Source organism: Ascidiella aspersa, chromosome 2, assembly GCF_963924565.1.
Source record: "Ascidiella aspersa chromosome 2, kaAscAspe10.2, whole genome shotgun sequence".
In the NCBI taxonomy this organism is placed as follows: Eukaryota; Metazoa; Chordata; class Ascidiacea; order Phlebobranchia; family Ascidiidae; genus Ascidiella; species Ascidiella aspersa.
Window position 1 is genome coordinate 13,797,769 of NC_139448.1, and position 16,583 is coordinate 13,814,351.

Sequence of the window (16,583 nt, forward strand, 5' to 3'; positions counted from 1 at the left end):
TACATATTTTGTATTTTTTTGTTTTTAACAATAAATAAAGAGTTTTTGTAAAAAAATATAAATATAGAATAATAACAATTTTCGAGTAAAAAAACGCCTATCCGAATTTAATCATATTGTGGCATTAAACTTTCATCAAGAAATAATTTTTTGGTGTTTAGTTATTTTTAAGTCATTAAAAACTTATTTTTTAAATATTTTTATTTTTTAAATATAAATTTGCTATTTTCTAAATATTTTTATTTATTTTCTAAATATCATTAAGCCTAAAATCTCATCGAGAAATGTAATTGTTTGGTGTTTAATCTGTCACGAAACACTTATTTCTAAAATATTTGAACCTTATGCAAATGGTCATCCAGTTCCGTCCACTAATTGCAGTCAAGCATAAAACGAATGGGCTTGCTAATATTACATGTGACATGTTTCTCTTTAGCCTACGGCTGCCCTCGTTGGAAAATGCTCCCGAACACTTGGTCAATTTCGACACGTCGTTTAGTCTGGCGCAAAACGAGTTTATGGACACCACCTCCCCCATAAACTATTAACTCTCGCCCACCGACCGAGCTCAACTGCGACGTTCGGTCGGCTCCAGTGGAACGCTTCTTTGGTTCAAGGGGGTGCTGGAAATATCCGAGACCGACGTAATATGGCGGTGCTGCACAGGACACACCAAAAACGTTGAATTAATAGTTCTAGTAACCGTAATTTTCTTTCTAAGCCGTACGTTTTTGGTATTATTAGTAGGTCTACTAAATTTTAGATGGTGCCTGAAAAATTACATACTATTGCGGTATTATATTCAGGTTAACAACTTTGGTTTCTACTGAAATTCCGTGAAACGAATAGATTTAATTTATCCAAAGATCATATGTTCAAGTGAACAGTCAAAATAATTGCACTCCGAAATATTTATTATAAGAATATTCAAAGCGTAAAAAAGAATGTAGTCGCAAACTATATACGGATATTTTAAAGGTACAATTTCCTTCAAAAGAAGAAATCTTGTCGACATGCCGACTTGCCGAATAATAGGTTAAAAAATAATGTAGTCGCAAACTATACATACGAATAATTTAAAGGTGAAATTCCCTTTGAAAGAAATAATCTTTTCGACTTCGACCGAAATTTAACTTGCCAAATAATAAGTTTCTGAAGCGGTCGTGCCTCAGGTTTTTTCATAGTTTGTGAAACATTTGTTTAGACCGATTCAGCCAGAAAACATAACGATTTCGGAACTAACTTTGTTCCTGCGGAAGAAATCGAGAACAATAATGAGAACACAATGCAAATTCCGATAAGAGACCATATCCAGAAAACTCTTGTGCGCTTTTGGTTGACGATGTTTTGAAAAGCGCTAAGCAGATACAGTCGATTTGTTGTCCGCGTCCAAGCAATGATTTGGAATGAAAACGTAAAGAGTTTCATGTTAGGCGGAGAACAGGCCAGCTCAGATATGTCGACAAACTTGAAACTGGAATCTAAACATTGAGGTTTGTGTTCAAGGTCACGACACGGTTGCGTTTCGCGTTGTAGAAATTCTTCAAACGTTGACATGCACCTGCGATTGAAAAAGTGTTACGTGCTGGTTTAATATTAAAGCTGCATACGGGATTTAGGCGTTTTCAAATTAAAATTGCCTAAACTGGGAAGAATATGTTTAATTGAAAAGTTATTAGTTAAAAACAAAAACAAATTTTGAACATTATTTTTGACAATGATCATTAACCACAAAGAAAATCGGCCGGTCAAATTTCCCAAATATAAAGGCGATCGCCTTCAAAATTAAACGGGTATGCCAATTTTCTTACCTAAAGGCGTCTCGACTGAGTCAGTTTGTGGTTCGGGTGCAGCAGCTTGCCTTTCAACGTCGTCAGCGACTCCCAATTTCTCTCGATACAGTTTCAGCAGACTGTAAGAAGTAAGACCCTTTCTCGCTGAAAAAAAACAACAAAACAATCGCGTTAGCTCGACTGGTGCTGAAATGTTCTAGAAAACTTTACATTATTCAGAAAAAATGCTAAATCCAAAAAATATTTAAAGAAGTCCTTTAACAGTTATCGTTTTCTAAACAAAACAGTTACAACAAAAGGGTTTTACAAGCTTTCCTAGACCGTGACGTATATGTAGCCTACTTACCCAAGTATGTATGATACTTGAGAAGCCACGAAAGGTAACCAGTTACACCCAAGAGCGAAGCAATCGTAATTCCAAGAATAATCTGCACAGTGAGGCGACCGCTAACGTTCCTCCAGTAAAAATCTAAAAAATAATCTTTATAACGCTGTGTTTGTAAACGCGTCATTTAGAAATATTGATCCACTTTAATAAAGGTCATCTTTAATAAAAAAAAAACTGTTTTGCGCTACATTCTTACCGGATGCAAGTTTGTTGTCTTCTAGTAAAGTGTTGGCAAACACAAAAGCGGAAGAAGCAATCATCATTACATTAGCGACTGCCCACGAAATCAGCATGGCGTAATAACTCCTGAAAAAAAAAAGAATTGTCTTCTTTAGTTTGGGGAAATGAAAGATAGAAGTTTAAGGTTGTGCGATATTTTATCTTACCTGTGATTATGGCGTCCAATGCAGTTGTTGATCCAGGGGCAGTGGTGGTCGAAACCAGGAATACACTTGTTGCAGTTCTGGCAATGCTTCGTATCAACACTGAAATCGATATAATGAACTCTGTGTAACTAATAAATTTTCCCAGTAAATTAACTGCGCATAGAAAGCCATCGCAGACTAAACGAATTTGTACAGTTATGCAAGTAAGGCATGCTATAAAAACAACTATAGCCTGCAGTTAGTTTGGAACTCACAACCTCCGGCCATACCGATATGTGTTGGTGTATTGTAAACTTTTAATCGTAAGCCGTAGTCGTTTTTAGGACACAGTTATGGAAAACAAAGGCCTATGTGTGTTTATCTTTCATTAAATTAACTGAGTTAAGACTTTTCTTGCCACTTGTTAGTAAAACTTTGTAAACATATTTTCTATATTATAGAATCTCAAACTTTATTTTTGGTGATTATGTAACGAACTGTCAACCATTTTTTTGGATTTGGTGGCAGATAAGCAACTTAAGGAGGCCGCAGCCTACAAAGACTAACCGATGACTTTCTGGTGTAGTTATACACTACCCTCAAAACCACAAAATCACAGTACTTACACATATGCTTTACAAATGAAGCAGTTATTCCCGGACACCACATGTGGTTGACTGGCAGACCGTACGTACTGGGGAATTTGGTGGTCGCTTTTGTAAATTTTCATCTTCAGGCTGTCCATAGTAGGGTCGATCGACGTGATGTAAATAACCAAGGTGACGTATACACCAATAATCACGCCAGCAATCTAAATTTAAAGATGTCAAGTTCAATAGATTTCATAAATCTTTTAACGAAAAGCTTTTATAATATTATGGAATGATATGTAATAGGCCAAATTACAAAAATCGGAAAGGTATATCTGGGTGAGAATTTAAATGTTAGTATAATATACATTCACAAGCCAAAATCATAGTTACCGCAGCCAAAGCAGTAGCCCATGCTCCATGTATAGATGGAACCTCAACAGCATACAGGGTTGCAATATTAAAAAGTGCGTACATCCAGCATACAAGCTTTAAAAAAAAAACTTCAGGAAATAGTTGGGCCTTGGCGATACACACCGTATAGTAGACTTTAATATTAAAATCACAAAATATAATAAAATCAGGTCTACAGACAACTATTTCCTTTGCTACGTATATGTATCTATGTGGCTGTTGCGGGTAAAGTCTTCGTGCAATATCCAATACATAATTTTTAACCATCATACCAGTAATATCCTTAAAATTGTGTGGTTCAATATGTTTAAAGTTTAAATTAAAACCTGTTTTCAATCAAATTATTTGGTGTTACAATACATATATACGCCAATTATGTTTGTTAGTTATATACATATGCTTAAACGGCCAACAGCTTGATAACCTTCTTCTTAAATTTAATACTTTAATGGTAAATCTGTAATTTACCTGCGGAAATCTTGGATCAGTCCATCCGTTTCTGCGGACAGAAAACCGCAACTCACTCTTATCACCTAAATCACTCCAGAAACCCATTTTGACACAAAATGGTAAAAAATAAGATATCTCAGAACACTTTGAACTTGAAATGTATTAGATTTCTACAAAATTACTAGTCTCCTCTCACTATCGCATTTCCCTAAGGAATTAAATCTAATTTTCCATTTTTTGGGTATTTTGGTTAAGTCAATTCATGACATCACAATATCTACTATGAACAATAAAGATGTGTTTTAATATGGCCAGAAAACATTTTTTTTGATGTGGTATAGTTTTGTGCGTATTTTTTCATATCGGAACAACATGGATTGGCTTCGTTGCAATTTTCAAATTTTATTTTAAACGAGAATTGCTGCAGTTTAAAACGGCAGCATACTGCTTCTAAATACCTATAATAATTAATAAACAATTGTATGTTTTGCTTTCAAAGAAGGAAGGTTGCCAGTTTTGATCATAAACAACACCAACCACAAAGTAAGATTGATAAAGACTCATCATTGACTTGTGTCGTTTCCAGGGCACTGTACTGTCGCCATGAAGTTAAGGAGTGTGAGAAAGTCCCCTCCTATCTTTTCGATAACTTCTGTGGCTACATAGGTAGTTTAGCTGCGTCAACTCTTTGCAGCTTGGCCTTGTTTATTGTGGCCACCGCCCGGCCCGGCCGAAAAACTCAAACTATAAGGATTTAAACTCGTAACCGTTGACGCATGGTAATTGTAGAACAACCAAACTGAAATTGCCCAAGATACGTTTTGTGCTTTTCTCTGTTGTAAGTATTGCTGGAACATAAAAAGGAGGCTAATGTATTTGGGGTAGTTGAAACAAAATGAAGTTATACTGGCAGCTTTTTTCTAGATAGGTTGTTATGTACAAAATTTATCCAAGACCGATCTATTTTGCGTAGCTCCAAAAATTAGTGTATATTTTTCACCACGTAGAAATTTTATGTTTGTCCATGATATTTGTCCCTTTGAGTGAATACTCTCAACCGGGGTGAACGTAAAATTGCCTTGTTCGCATTCAAAGTAAATAAAATAACCACAGCACAAATATTTTCGTGTCACCCGTGACCAGCGTCACATAGGCCTTTATTTTTCGAAAAGAATGTGTAAAATTTACACCAACGAAATCAGTTTCTGTCTGTTTGACGTTCTTGGCCAGTAGGTGTCGTCATCGCTCGACTCTTCGTCGCTCGAAGAGTAGTACACGAACATACCGCGGCTTGCTCTAAACCCACTGACATCCCGACCACCACCGAAAGAGGTGCCTGGCTGTAGCCCTGAAACCCCTTTGTCGTTGTACTCGGATTTGATAATGTCCAGGTGGCGACCGAGTTGATTGTGGTTCCTTGGCGTGTAGCAGCTGTACTCGGACGAGCTGCTGGCAGTTTCGACGCCTGAAAAGTAATAGCAGCCGAAGCCGCAGTCGACAGCTTTCGCATATGGCAAGGCCTCGTTGGAGCTAAAGGCGTGCGCCGTGTTGCGTGTGATTTTTCCACGATCCAAGCTGATTCGATGCATTGTTTGGCTTGTCTCGCGATACAGGAATGTTCTTCCCGGTGAATGTTTGGCGAGAAGGATCGTGTCCGACACTGTCTTGCGAATTTTGAAAGCAACGTTTTCCTTGGGTTCTGCTGATAAGGTTTAAAAGCGTTTAGTTGAAAATACAAAAGCATTAGCATGCTCTGAAGAATTGAAATTACTGAAAGTTATAAGTTAGTAAGAGAAAATTTATTTTGCAAACTGCGATGGTTTAACAGTAAAAATGGGCTTTTTTAATACCTTTTCTACTCGACATTTTGTGGATATCCGTTTTGTTTGTTGAACTCCTCCATAGGAACGACGCAAGTTGCTTGGCTCGAGCCAATTCTGCTTCCAAAGTTGCTATGACGTTTCGATCCTCTACCTAAACATTTCGTTTAGGTAAAAAGCTAACCCAAGGAATAAACATTGCATTTAGGTTTTTAAAAAGTAACAATTTAATTTTCTTGCTCGAAATAGGTATACGTCGGCTTAGTAGTGAACCAATGTCAAGAGCTAACGAAGTTTAATACGGTAAAACATAGACAAGTAAAAGTAACGTATATTTTAAGAATTAGGCCTACACAAAAATTTTGGGCAAACTATAAAATAACCTTATCGGTAGACCGTAGCGCTGGGCGACGGGTTTGTTGCAAAGGCCACAAATCCATATTTTTTAGGCTCTTCTTCGTTGAAGCGCTGATGCACAATCGCAAAACCTGCGGAAATGTCGTAATTGGTTATTCTTACGTTTTTTTTTATTATTAAGGTAGTTTTGAGATCATTTACCGTTGGTTCCTTAATAAAAAGCGCGTATTTTGATAATCGTATCCTATGCACACAAACAATAACAAAGACTAGAATTTTAACTCATTAAACTATTTGCTGTATTCAAATTGACACCAATTAAATTGCTCTCACACCTCGCATATAATCATGCTAAAATTTGGAGCGATCGCCGTTAACGACAATATCACAAATTGGACCGTAGAGTTGTCTTCCGAAAACAGCGCCGAAGTAAGTCCGATAGCGAGAGAGCTCAGGGCAACTACTGAAGCCAGATAGACGATCTGCGAGTCCACGGCGGACGATCCAACTTCGCGTTTTATAGCCCATGACTGGTAGGACAAAACGGCAAGGACAAGAACCTACAGTATTACATAGATTCAAACGAAGGGTTGTACTAGTTTTTCGCAGTACAATAAATGTCGGAAAACACTTGAATGTCAAATTCCACTGGCAGAAGTGCCTCGCTGAGCTGAGATAATAAAGTTTTTTGAATTTTGAATTAAACATATTCACATTAGACATGTACTTTATGGTGACGGCATTATATGTAAAAAATGTTGCTGTTCTGTAGTGATTTGCGGTACGAACAAACCTTGTAAACTAAAATTCCCACGGTCATGCCAACAGAAAGCAACGACGAATTCCGAAAAAGCCCTTTCGACGATGCTGCAAATTTGAAAAACAAATCACCGTTGAAACAAAACTCAAAATATCCCATTTTACAGCGTTTAAAATTGTTGTCTTGCCATTGGTTAGCCGACCATTTTCTTTAATAATTAAATATTTTGGTTAATCATTTATAGTTTTGTATTTGCCTGGTCACCAAGCAGGACTTAGAGGTATGCCAGATACACAGTCTGTATGAAGGTGGTGATGTTGCGTCTTTAAGCCGCTTGGCTAGACTAAGGACTTCCAGCGGAACTATATTATTAAGGGACTTCGGACATAAGACCGAAATTAGAACATTAACGTCGGAATGAAACACAGTTTGGAATAACATCAAAATAGGACTTAAATAGTCGTAAAAACGACTTAATCGTATTTCTCAAAATCCTAATCTCGTCGAAATAAGAGAGATTTCGAAATAGCCTTACATCATAAATAACTTCCCTAAAAATTTAAACCTTCCCCCAATTTCCAACCCTACCTATTTCTCGCCCCTAACCCCAAGCATGGCAAAACAATCCGGTGGCTATACAGCAATGCCCCAACGGCGCCGTTCAAACTAAAGAACCCAAACGTCAATACCAAAAGCCGTACGAGACAGGTGTTCACCAATCGTCCCATATCCTCTCCCTACAGTTTTAAGAATTATTTTTTTCCATTTAGGCCTTTAAGTATTTAGGACTTATTCCGACAGGTTTAGACCTTGTTCAGACGATTTTAGATTTTAGATCTTATTCTGTTGTGGACATTTCTGCGTATTAGGTCGTTGGTCTTAATACTATGGTATTATAGAACATTGTGCTTTAGGTATTCTTGCTTTCTTGGTCTTATTATGCGTTTCCGTCTTAACCTATACCACCCTCGTACTTTGACGTTGTGTTAACATAATGGTCTTACCATTATGTTCAACGCACAGTCGCGCATCATGAAGCATCCAAATTACGATAACAACAACTTCTGCGGCCAAAAGAACTCCGAAAGTTGCTGTCACGTGTTCTTTTTTGCACATCTGTTAACATAAGAGGTTAGACACTGTCGCTTATTTAAGTCGTAAAACAAATTATTAACATTTTTGACGTTCTAGGATTCCGACTTTTAAATAACATAAGTTACTAATGTTGCAAAAATAAAATTACTAATTGGCGTCTGTCTCGATAAAAGCCTTTAGCAAGCTGTTTGTGGCCTGCAGGTCGTAGTTTGCCTACACTCTAAACAATACACATACTTTCGTAAGGACCGGTAAAAAGAGTTCCGTATATCATCAGTTAAAACGGAATATTCAGGTTCAACAACCATGAAAAAAAAAATCTTACCCGAATCGGACGGTTTTCTCTTTGTTCTGTGCTCCCAGATTGCCAACACTGTACAGCCATTGAGCCAAACATAAGTGTAAAACCGATACTTTGAAGGCAAACTCCGATGCGACAGACAATAACAATTTCTTCAAGCTTCTACAAAAGGTGTCTAATGTACTTAGGCTACCGCAGTTCGGGTTTAAGTAAAGCAATTTGTTTTTTAGTTACGCACATCCCCTCGAAAAACAATTCCTAATAAAACGTAGTATGTTTGTTTAGAATTAGATTTTGTTCTAATAACTTAGTATGTTTTTTTCGTTTTTTTATTTAAGCGAAGAAAACAAATTGTTGAAACAACAGTATCTAAATAAATATATAGGCTATTTGTTTACGATACGACATTGTAAAACACAGTTCTTGTAAAGTACTGCCTTCTGTAATCTATTCTAATTTTCTTCTAAATGAAGTTTGCATATTAAAAATATGTTTAAGCACATGCTGACTTTACTAGGCCTACTGACATAAACAAAAACAAAAAAAATGATATTGAAGACATTAAATACTGCACGAGTAATTTATAAATGTACTTACATATAATATGGGGTCGACTGTAAAAAAAACTGAAGAGCCCAACAAAACTGGAGCAACGAATTGCAAAACAGAACCACTGAATACAACTATATTCATTATTGCTTTCGGCTTCTTTGAATACCTATCAAACGCAAATAAAATTACGTCACAAGTTATAAAATCTGTTTTAAACTTAACTTACCTGCAAATGTAGTTGGGTGATTGATCAGCAAATGTTAAAACACCAAAGGCGATAACACCACTGACGCATATCACAACAACGATAAGGTATGCAGTCAAACTAGTCAAGTATTTGACACAATCAACGGAGAACATAAACATTTTACTGGTTCTATTTTTTACACAGGATCCATGTTGGACTTGATTTATTAAACATTAGCTATGCTATGAGGTTTATATGCTACTGCCGTAAGAACTGAATCGTGGCACCTACGACTAAAAAAACAAACAATATTTATCTGAGAGGAGTTCACAATAAAACGATACGCTTAATTTATTGTTAAACGACAATAGCAAAACGCTCTAATAACACTCAGCTGCTATTGTCTGCGGCAAAATAATTTTTTCTGGGGACATTGGTTCTCAACTTGGGTTCAACAAACCCTTGGCCCCGGCGTTCCGCAAATTACACAAAAAATGAGGTAATTTACTGTTGAAGAACAAATTACACCAGGAAAATTCATTATGATAAAATACAAATAAAAACAGTTAAAGTAAAAATTAGGACACAATAAGCTTAAGTATGGCATAAAATATATTATAATTTGGACCTACAGTTTATTATTGTACTGGCAGACGAACTACTGATTCACATTAACAGAATATATATATACTATAATATAATATACAATTCATAATTGCTGGTACGTTTCCTAATTTAATATTTTGTTCGAGAACAGGGGTTCTCAAATTAGGACATGCTGCTCTTGAGTGGCGGGAAGGGTAAACGGGCAAATTAGTAGGCCTATCAAGTTTTGTCAGCAAAGACATTTTTTATAAAACTGCAATCTTACACCTGCCATGTCTGTGACACTTTGTGTTAAATGTTTATATTATTGAAAGACCACGCGGGACAAAATTATGTTTGCTGGCATGGCGTATCTGTAAAAAATATTTTCCCGAAACGCCTTCGGGACTGTTCCGGCTTACTGTAGGCTTACTATATAACCACTCTGTGAAAAAACCTTTTGCGAAAACCGGGGCCAGTAGTTTTGATAAATGGCGTCAAAGAGATGAAGCAAAAAAATCTATATTCTTCCAAAGTGTGTTTCAGAAAGAAAGTTTCTGAACAATTAGGTTGTGTTTCAAAAGGTAAAAAAACTTTTGTTTTCAATGTGTTAGTTAGAGTGTACAACTGTACAACAATACAACGTTTTACTTATAGGTTAATATGTTTTTACTTATAGGTTATTTTGTTATTTATTATAATCCTTCCAACAACGCCCATAGGCGGCTTAAGGCGCGTATAGTTTAAATAATGTCGTCAAGATTGAAGTCTTTTTCATATGTGCAAACAAACATTTATATTTTTAGAGTCTGAATAGCAGCAACATTCTTAAACTGACATTTCTTTAAGTTTGTGTTTTAACGCCTAAATTAAATAACTTTAAATTCATTTTAGTCTTGTCTCGTCATAGAAGGTGTGACAAAGCCAATGTACTCCTTAAACCGGCAGGCAAATTATGCAAATTAACAAGTGTGGCATTTTTTTCTTTTTTAAGCTTGATTGCCTAATCTTGCGTGGGGCATGTTTTGACTGCGAGGAAGTTAAAAAAGGAAGTTGGGCTACTGCGTGGTTGCTTGTGGCCAAAAGTTTCTTAGTTACTTGCAAGTCAGAAACGGCAAGTTGCAGCAGAATCTGATGGTCCGAATTCGGTGGTAATTTGTCATTGTAGGTTAAACCGTTTGGGTTTCCTGGATAACCAGCGGATATCCTTCATTTCGTTATTACCATGAGCAACGTGCAAAGCTACAGAAAACACTCTAGGGCAGAGCGGTACAGGCAGCCTTCAGTAGACCAAACTGCACGACAAGAAAACTCTGCGAGGCGATCTAGCAGCAGCAACAGGGAACGAAGAGTGAGTAAACCAAACGAATTTGGAATGGAAAAGAACGTTTCGAGTGACTCCAGGCGGCGTTCATCTTCATCTGCGAGAAATCGTCCTCCACAAACCCAGAACAGCAGTGGCTGTTGTAAAACGCCTTCATCCACTGTTATTATCTTGGTCAGTGTGCTGCTTGCCTGCGCCATTGGCGCTGGAATAGCCTACGGCATTTACTTTTTCATACAGCGCAGTGAAGTACAATACGGAACAGTTTCGCACAACAAATCGTTGGAAACGACTGAAAGGGGCAACATACACCTCGTCGACATTCAATCCGGAGATTCTGGGGATTTTAACAATTCAGCTGAAGAAGAAATTATTATACAAACTACCCCAACACCAAATGGCGGCGGTTGGTCATACTTTGTTTGTTATTTCATAATACTATTTTTTTTTCTCGCCTACAGTAAAGCGTACAACAGTGTATTAAATTATAACGGTGCAACCAATAGAAATTTTGTATAGGGCTATGTATAACCGGAGCTGCTTATGACAAACAACACAACATTAAATTAATTTAAACATTGTAAATAGACCTATAGGTAGTGCTTTTTTGTTGCATTTAGTTGGAAGTTCCTTGTTTAGTGTCCTAACAATAAGTTTCGTATAACATTATCAGTTTGGAATGTAAACAAAAAAGGCCAGCCTTTTAACGTCGGCGTTTCCCTGTTTCCTGTAAAGTTCATTTGACTGTTTATAGTTTGGATCAACAGTGCGGACTGCGGAAAGCTTGCGCCTGGGGTTACCAACATATTTGACACGAATCGATTAAAAAGGGAAATCATTTACGACTTGCCCACCCCGGCTAAAATCGTTGGTGGAACTGATGCCGAAATTGACCAACACCCGTGGCAGGTAAGGTTTGAGTAAAAAAGTTATATTAAAATGTACAAAAACAATCAAAACGTGCTGTTGCAATGATTACCTTTTTGATTAACCTTTTTTACGCCTTAAACTATTTGCTTGCTAACAGCTTGAAATGAGTTAGTTAATATTGTACCTTACAATAGTTAATGTCTGTATCAGTTAATTAAATAATGTTTAACTGTGACAATGAGTTGGAACTTCACTTACCCTTTATGAAACATAACTAAACTAAGTATGGCTAAACGTAAGTTGTGTTGTTCACACACTGAAACTTGTCATTTAATAAGTTTTTACAATTCATCAAACAAGTTATAATATGCAGAAACGTAAAAATAAAAATTTTATTTTAAATGGTGGATTTACTTTATGTAATTGTCTAAAAATGACAAATAAACAGTTAAGCACAATTAGTTCGTTTCAAATGAAGCCTATAACTAAATATCTGTCGCGTATGGAAAAACAGGTGTCACTGTGGACTACAGCTCACACTTGCGGTGGAAGCATCATTGCCTCAAACTGGATTCTCTTTGCAGCACATTGCGCAGAAGCGTAAGTAATTCAAACGTCTATATTTTTACTTCATTTCGAGTCAAAATCACGTAAAACAAAACAAAATTGTGATCACTCGCCGAGTTGTGCATACAGTGTCCCAAAATATGTATACACAATAAAAATAATTGTAAACGTAGTATTTGGTCAATTTTTTTTATTTTATTTTGAAAGCGCAAGAATATTTGCAAGTATAATTTTTTGTGATCTTCGAGCAATTTGATTATAATATTTTAAATTAATGTAAATAGCTAATAAATTTCCTGGTTTGCCATTGAGCATGAATGTACCCAAATACCAAATGATATGTGTCATAATGTGTGCGATTCTATTGCTTTGCGATGTCAGCAGTGCCTGTGTCAAAGTGGACGTCAATTTGAGAACAAGCAGTGAAAAAACAAAAAAAAGATACTTGATTTTCTTGCACTTTTATTATAAAAAAAATATAATTAAACACTACTTTACAATTATTTTTATTTTGTATACATTTTTTGGGACACCCTGTAAAACAAAATTGTTAATATGGCGCCTCGTATTTGTTTTCAGCTTCCCAGAGGCCTCGGAATGGACAGCGTACGCTGGCGTCAGCGACAGAAATTTGATGCAGGCCATCGGTCAAAAGTCTAAGGGCGTCGAGCTAATATACCACAGTGCGTTCACCACCGCCACCTACGATAAGGACGTTGCTTTACTTCGCCTCGAAACGCACTTCAAGATCACCGCATCTGTACGGCCGGTGTGCCTGCCGTCTTCCGATTTCAATTTACCGCTAGGATCTGTGTAAGTTGGGCCAGCTGGAAAGTTTGTGTGGGTGTTTGTGCTGTCATTAGCTAAACAAGGTGTGTATATAAACACAACTAACACAACGGTAAAAATGTGATCGGGAAGAATACGTTGTCAATTTTATGTACGGATACTACAAATAGTTGAGAACCTAATGTACTCATTTTAATACCTTTCGGAGACCTTGTAAAACTAAAGCTGTTCCATCCCGAAAGAATGTTTAATTCGAACAGCTAATAAGTTGCTGTAATTCAGGGCATGTCCCAAAATATTTTTAGTAACACCAATAAAAAGCTGCTGACATTTGCTCCTCATTTTAGTTTTGTTTTTTGATGAAAATAGACTGTTCTTTGAAACGTTGAGTTTATTTCTTCCTAACGCAAAACGATAAACGGTATATGTGGGCCCTACACTATCAAACGCTTTTAGCTACCGACGTAAGTTTGTCTGCTACGGGTGCAAGTATGAAACCACAACTGTTTGCTTCACCAAGAATTTTCTAAACTTGGTCCTTTATAAACACAGCTGTCAAATCTCGGGCTGGGGCGCTAAGACGGAGGGCGGCACACTCCCCACCAAACTGCAGATGGCTCTGGTCGAAACCATTTCGACGGTCACTTGCAACACGGACGACTGGCTCATGGGCATGGTAACAGATGTCATGTTTTGCGCTGGCACCGTCGATGGAAGCAGGGACGCTTGCCAGGTAATAAAAAGTTTACATCTCACAAATATTGCCATTGCTTGGTAGACATCACGCAATGTTGTAAACAAGTCATTTTGCAATGACTCAAGTCCCAGTCAAGTCATTTGAAAAATACCAAGTCAAGTCCCAGTCCAAGCCATTGGTTGCCCAAGTCAAGCCATTATGAGGGAAATTCAACTTCGAGTATTGTCATTGACATAAAAGTAAATTGTTGAACTATTAAAATTGGTTAACTCGTCCGATTATAAGCAACAATTTAACTAAAAACAAAATGACTTCTGTTCAAGTCAAGTCATTTGTCCAAAACACTTAAGTAAGTCAAGTCGAGTCATTTCGGTCAAGGAACTTATGTCAAGTCAAATCGTTTAAAAACAGTGACTTAAATCAAGTCAATGGACTTAAGTCCAGTCAATGCAGTCATTTACAACACTGGCACCACATTCACGTCTTGGTTTGTTAAACGCAAGAAGGTTTCCAACAGTATATACCGCATTATGCAACACAACTTGCCGTTTGCCAACGTTTACTGTGAATTTTTGATTACTGTTTATTGAAATGTATACGAAGCTTAGGTGTAGCTTAGTTTGTTTCACCCTTGTTAATCGCAATAATTTTATTAATATCTAAGATGAATGCGATATTGTCCAGTTTACATCGTTATACCAACGCTGTGTGCACCCTCCTGTTTATTAAGTCATAAAAGTCCAATTTCCTTTACAAACAAAGTAGCTACGTCAGCTGGGTTACGTCAACTATCGTGACTACAGCAACTTCCCCTAAGTTGGATTTCCTGTTCAGCGCACTAGCGTGTAACTTATTCATTCATTAGACCAGCACACGCACAATTGTTTAATACTGATACGCGGTCGCAATATTATCTGCAAACATTACATTGCGGTTTTGCCCTCTCCACACTATAGTGAAGAAGTGATTATTAAACTGTGTCCCGCCTTACACATTGTGTGCTTCGGCCGATTTATAAGTGTGGCGCGTAACCTTTCGTTATTTTAAAAATAACGTATTTGTAATATAAATCAAAAACAGCTTCTCTGGTAATTTTAATACTTGCCAACGTTTCGGCAACCTATGCAAGCCGCCTTCGTCAGGGTGAATGACACTGAACGCTCGTACAATAAATAACGTTTTTGTGTTAGAAATAGACATGCAGCCAAGCATTTGACACTTTAATACACACTATCCATCATAAAACTGATAATATTAAGACATTTATCCAGTGTCTTGCCATGCAGCAAGGGTGATTTTAAAGTAAAATTGTTGTTTTAGAGAAATTGTGTCGCCAATATTTTCTTTTTTACTATGACACGCGTTAAAATTTTTAAGAAACACTGGTATGGTTTAGATTTCTTGTGGCTTGTAGTCGAAGCCAAGCCATTATGTTTTTAAGTGCAACGAGTTACACTTTGAAAGAAATGCAACGAGTTACACTTTGAAAATCATTTTGTTAAGATAATGACTACATTTCAATTGTAATTGATTGACATATTCAGTGAAGATTAAATTTACGCACACTTTTGGCGTATTTATTCCTTTGGCACTGCGTTAAAAAGTACATAGTTCTTAAAAAAGTTAGTGTCATCAGATAGAGCCATTTGTGGCTTATAAACTATCGGTTTTTCTTTTCTGTCGTCGCATTTGTTGTTGGCCGCAAAGCTACTATCAAACTAACATACACTCATTTATTCGTTAGGGGGATTCGGGTGGTCCTCTGACCTGTTTCGACCAAGACACGAAACGATTTTACCTGGCGGGTGCTGTGAGCTGGGGAATCGGCTGCGGTGAACCATTCATGCCGGGGGTCTACACTCGTCTGACCAAATTCGCCACGTGGATTAAAGATCACATGACCGAGACCGAGGCAAAGTACTGAGGAGTCTCGCATCGTTTCAGATCGGCATGTTATTTATGTTTGTGAAGGTTCCTTTTTTGACGAGATGCCAATATCGTATTACGCTGTGACTGTGACTGTTTCTGTAACAAGCATTTGAAAGAACCGCCTGCCTGGCAGAAATCCCATCCGTGTCCTGTCTGCACAAACTGTGAGCTTTTGGGTTGTAAGTTCGTTTTTCATTAATATTTTTTTGTTATTTATTTAAATAAACTTTAAACTAAATTAATTGTCTGAACTTAGATCAGCGTTTCTCAAAGTCATTTAGCTCGTGGCCCGCCAAGAAAAACTACAAGAATTTCCCGTAACACTTTATACAAACAGTGATAACAAAACCAAGTTTTTTAAGTATATAGTCTGCCTTCATGTTTCGCACGAGTGCTTGCTTGCCTTATATGAATGGATTATTTTGATATATATTAGGAAAAGCTTCGCGACACACCGCTCGAAAATCGCTGGTGTAGTTGACTCTTCACAGACCGAAACTCATTACCAGTCGATGAGATTAGCCGTGAGCACGTTAAGAGATTAGCCGTGAGCACGTTCAAACCTTATAGACAAGTGGAGATAGCCGTATTTAACCCTGCACTACACACCCAGTCGCACTTTGCAATATTTTTTATTTTCACTATATTTATAGCCTAACTACTGTACATCTAAGCTGTGAGGCTAAGCTAAACCATTCATGTCACCAACTGTTTTGGACGTTTAGGAAACACACAAATACGTTTATTGTT

General features: G+C 37.1%; 2 protein-coding genes across 2 annotated transcripts; one reads left to right on the forward strand and one right to left on the reverse strand.

Annotated features, from left to right (window-relative positions):
- Nucleotides 1-5,184: 5,184 nt before the first annotated feature.
- LOC146163831 (uncharacterized) lies at nucleotides 5,185-9,294 on the reverse strand. Its single transcript, XM_083380601.1, has 9 exons — nucleotides 9,112-9,294; nucleotides 8,931-9,051; nucleotides 8,358-8,495; nucleotides 7,942-8,053; nucleotides 6,971-7,044; nucleotides 6,513-6,737; nucleotides 6,204-6,308; nucleotides 5,851-5,974; nucleotides 5,185-5,702 (listed from the first exon to the last, which is right to left on the reverse strand). Exons 1-9 carry the CDS (start codon nucleotides 9,249-9,251, stop codon nucleotides 5,185-5,187), a joined length of 1,557 nt encoding a protein of 518 aa, XP_083236727.1. The 5' UTR covers nucleotides 9,252-9,294.
- Nucleotides 9,295-10,773: 1,479 nt separating this feature from the next.
- LOC146163832 (transmembrane protease serine 12-like) lies at nucleotides 10,774-15,994 on the forward strand. The gene is made up of 6 exons (XM_083382672.1): nucleotides 10,774-11,387; nucleotides 11,736-11,890; nucleotides 12,366-12,451; nucleotides 12,998-13,231; nucleotides 13,760-13,940; nucleotides 15,649-15,994. Exons 1-6 carry the CDS (start codon nucleotides 10,883-10,885, stop codon nucleotides 15,826-15,828), a joined length of 1,341 nt encoding a protein of 446 aa, XP_083238798.1. The 5' UTR covers nucleotides 10,774-10,882; the 3' UTR covers nucleotides 15,829-15,994.
- The last annotated feature ends 589 nt before the right edge of the window (nucleotides 15,995-16,583 follow it).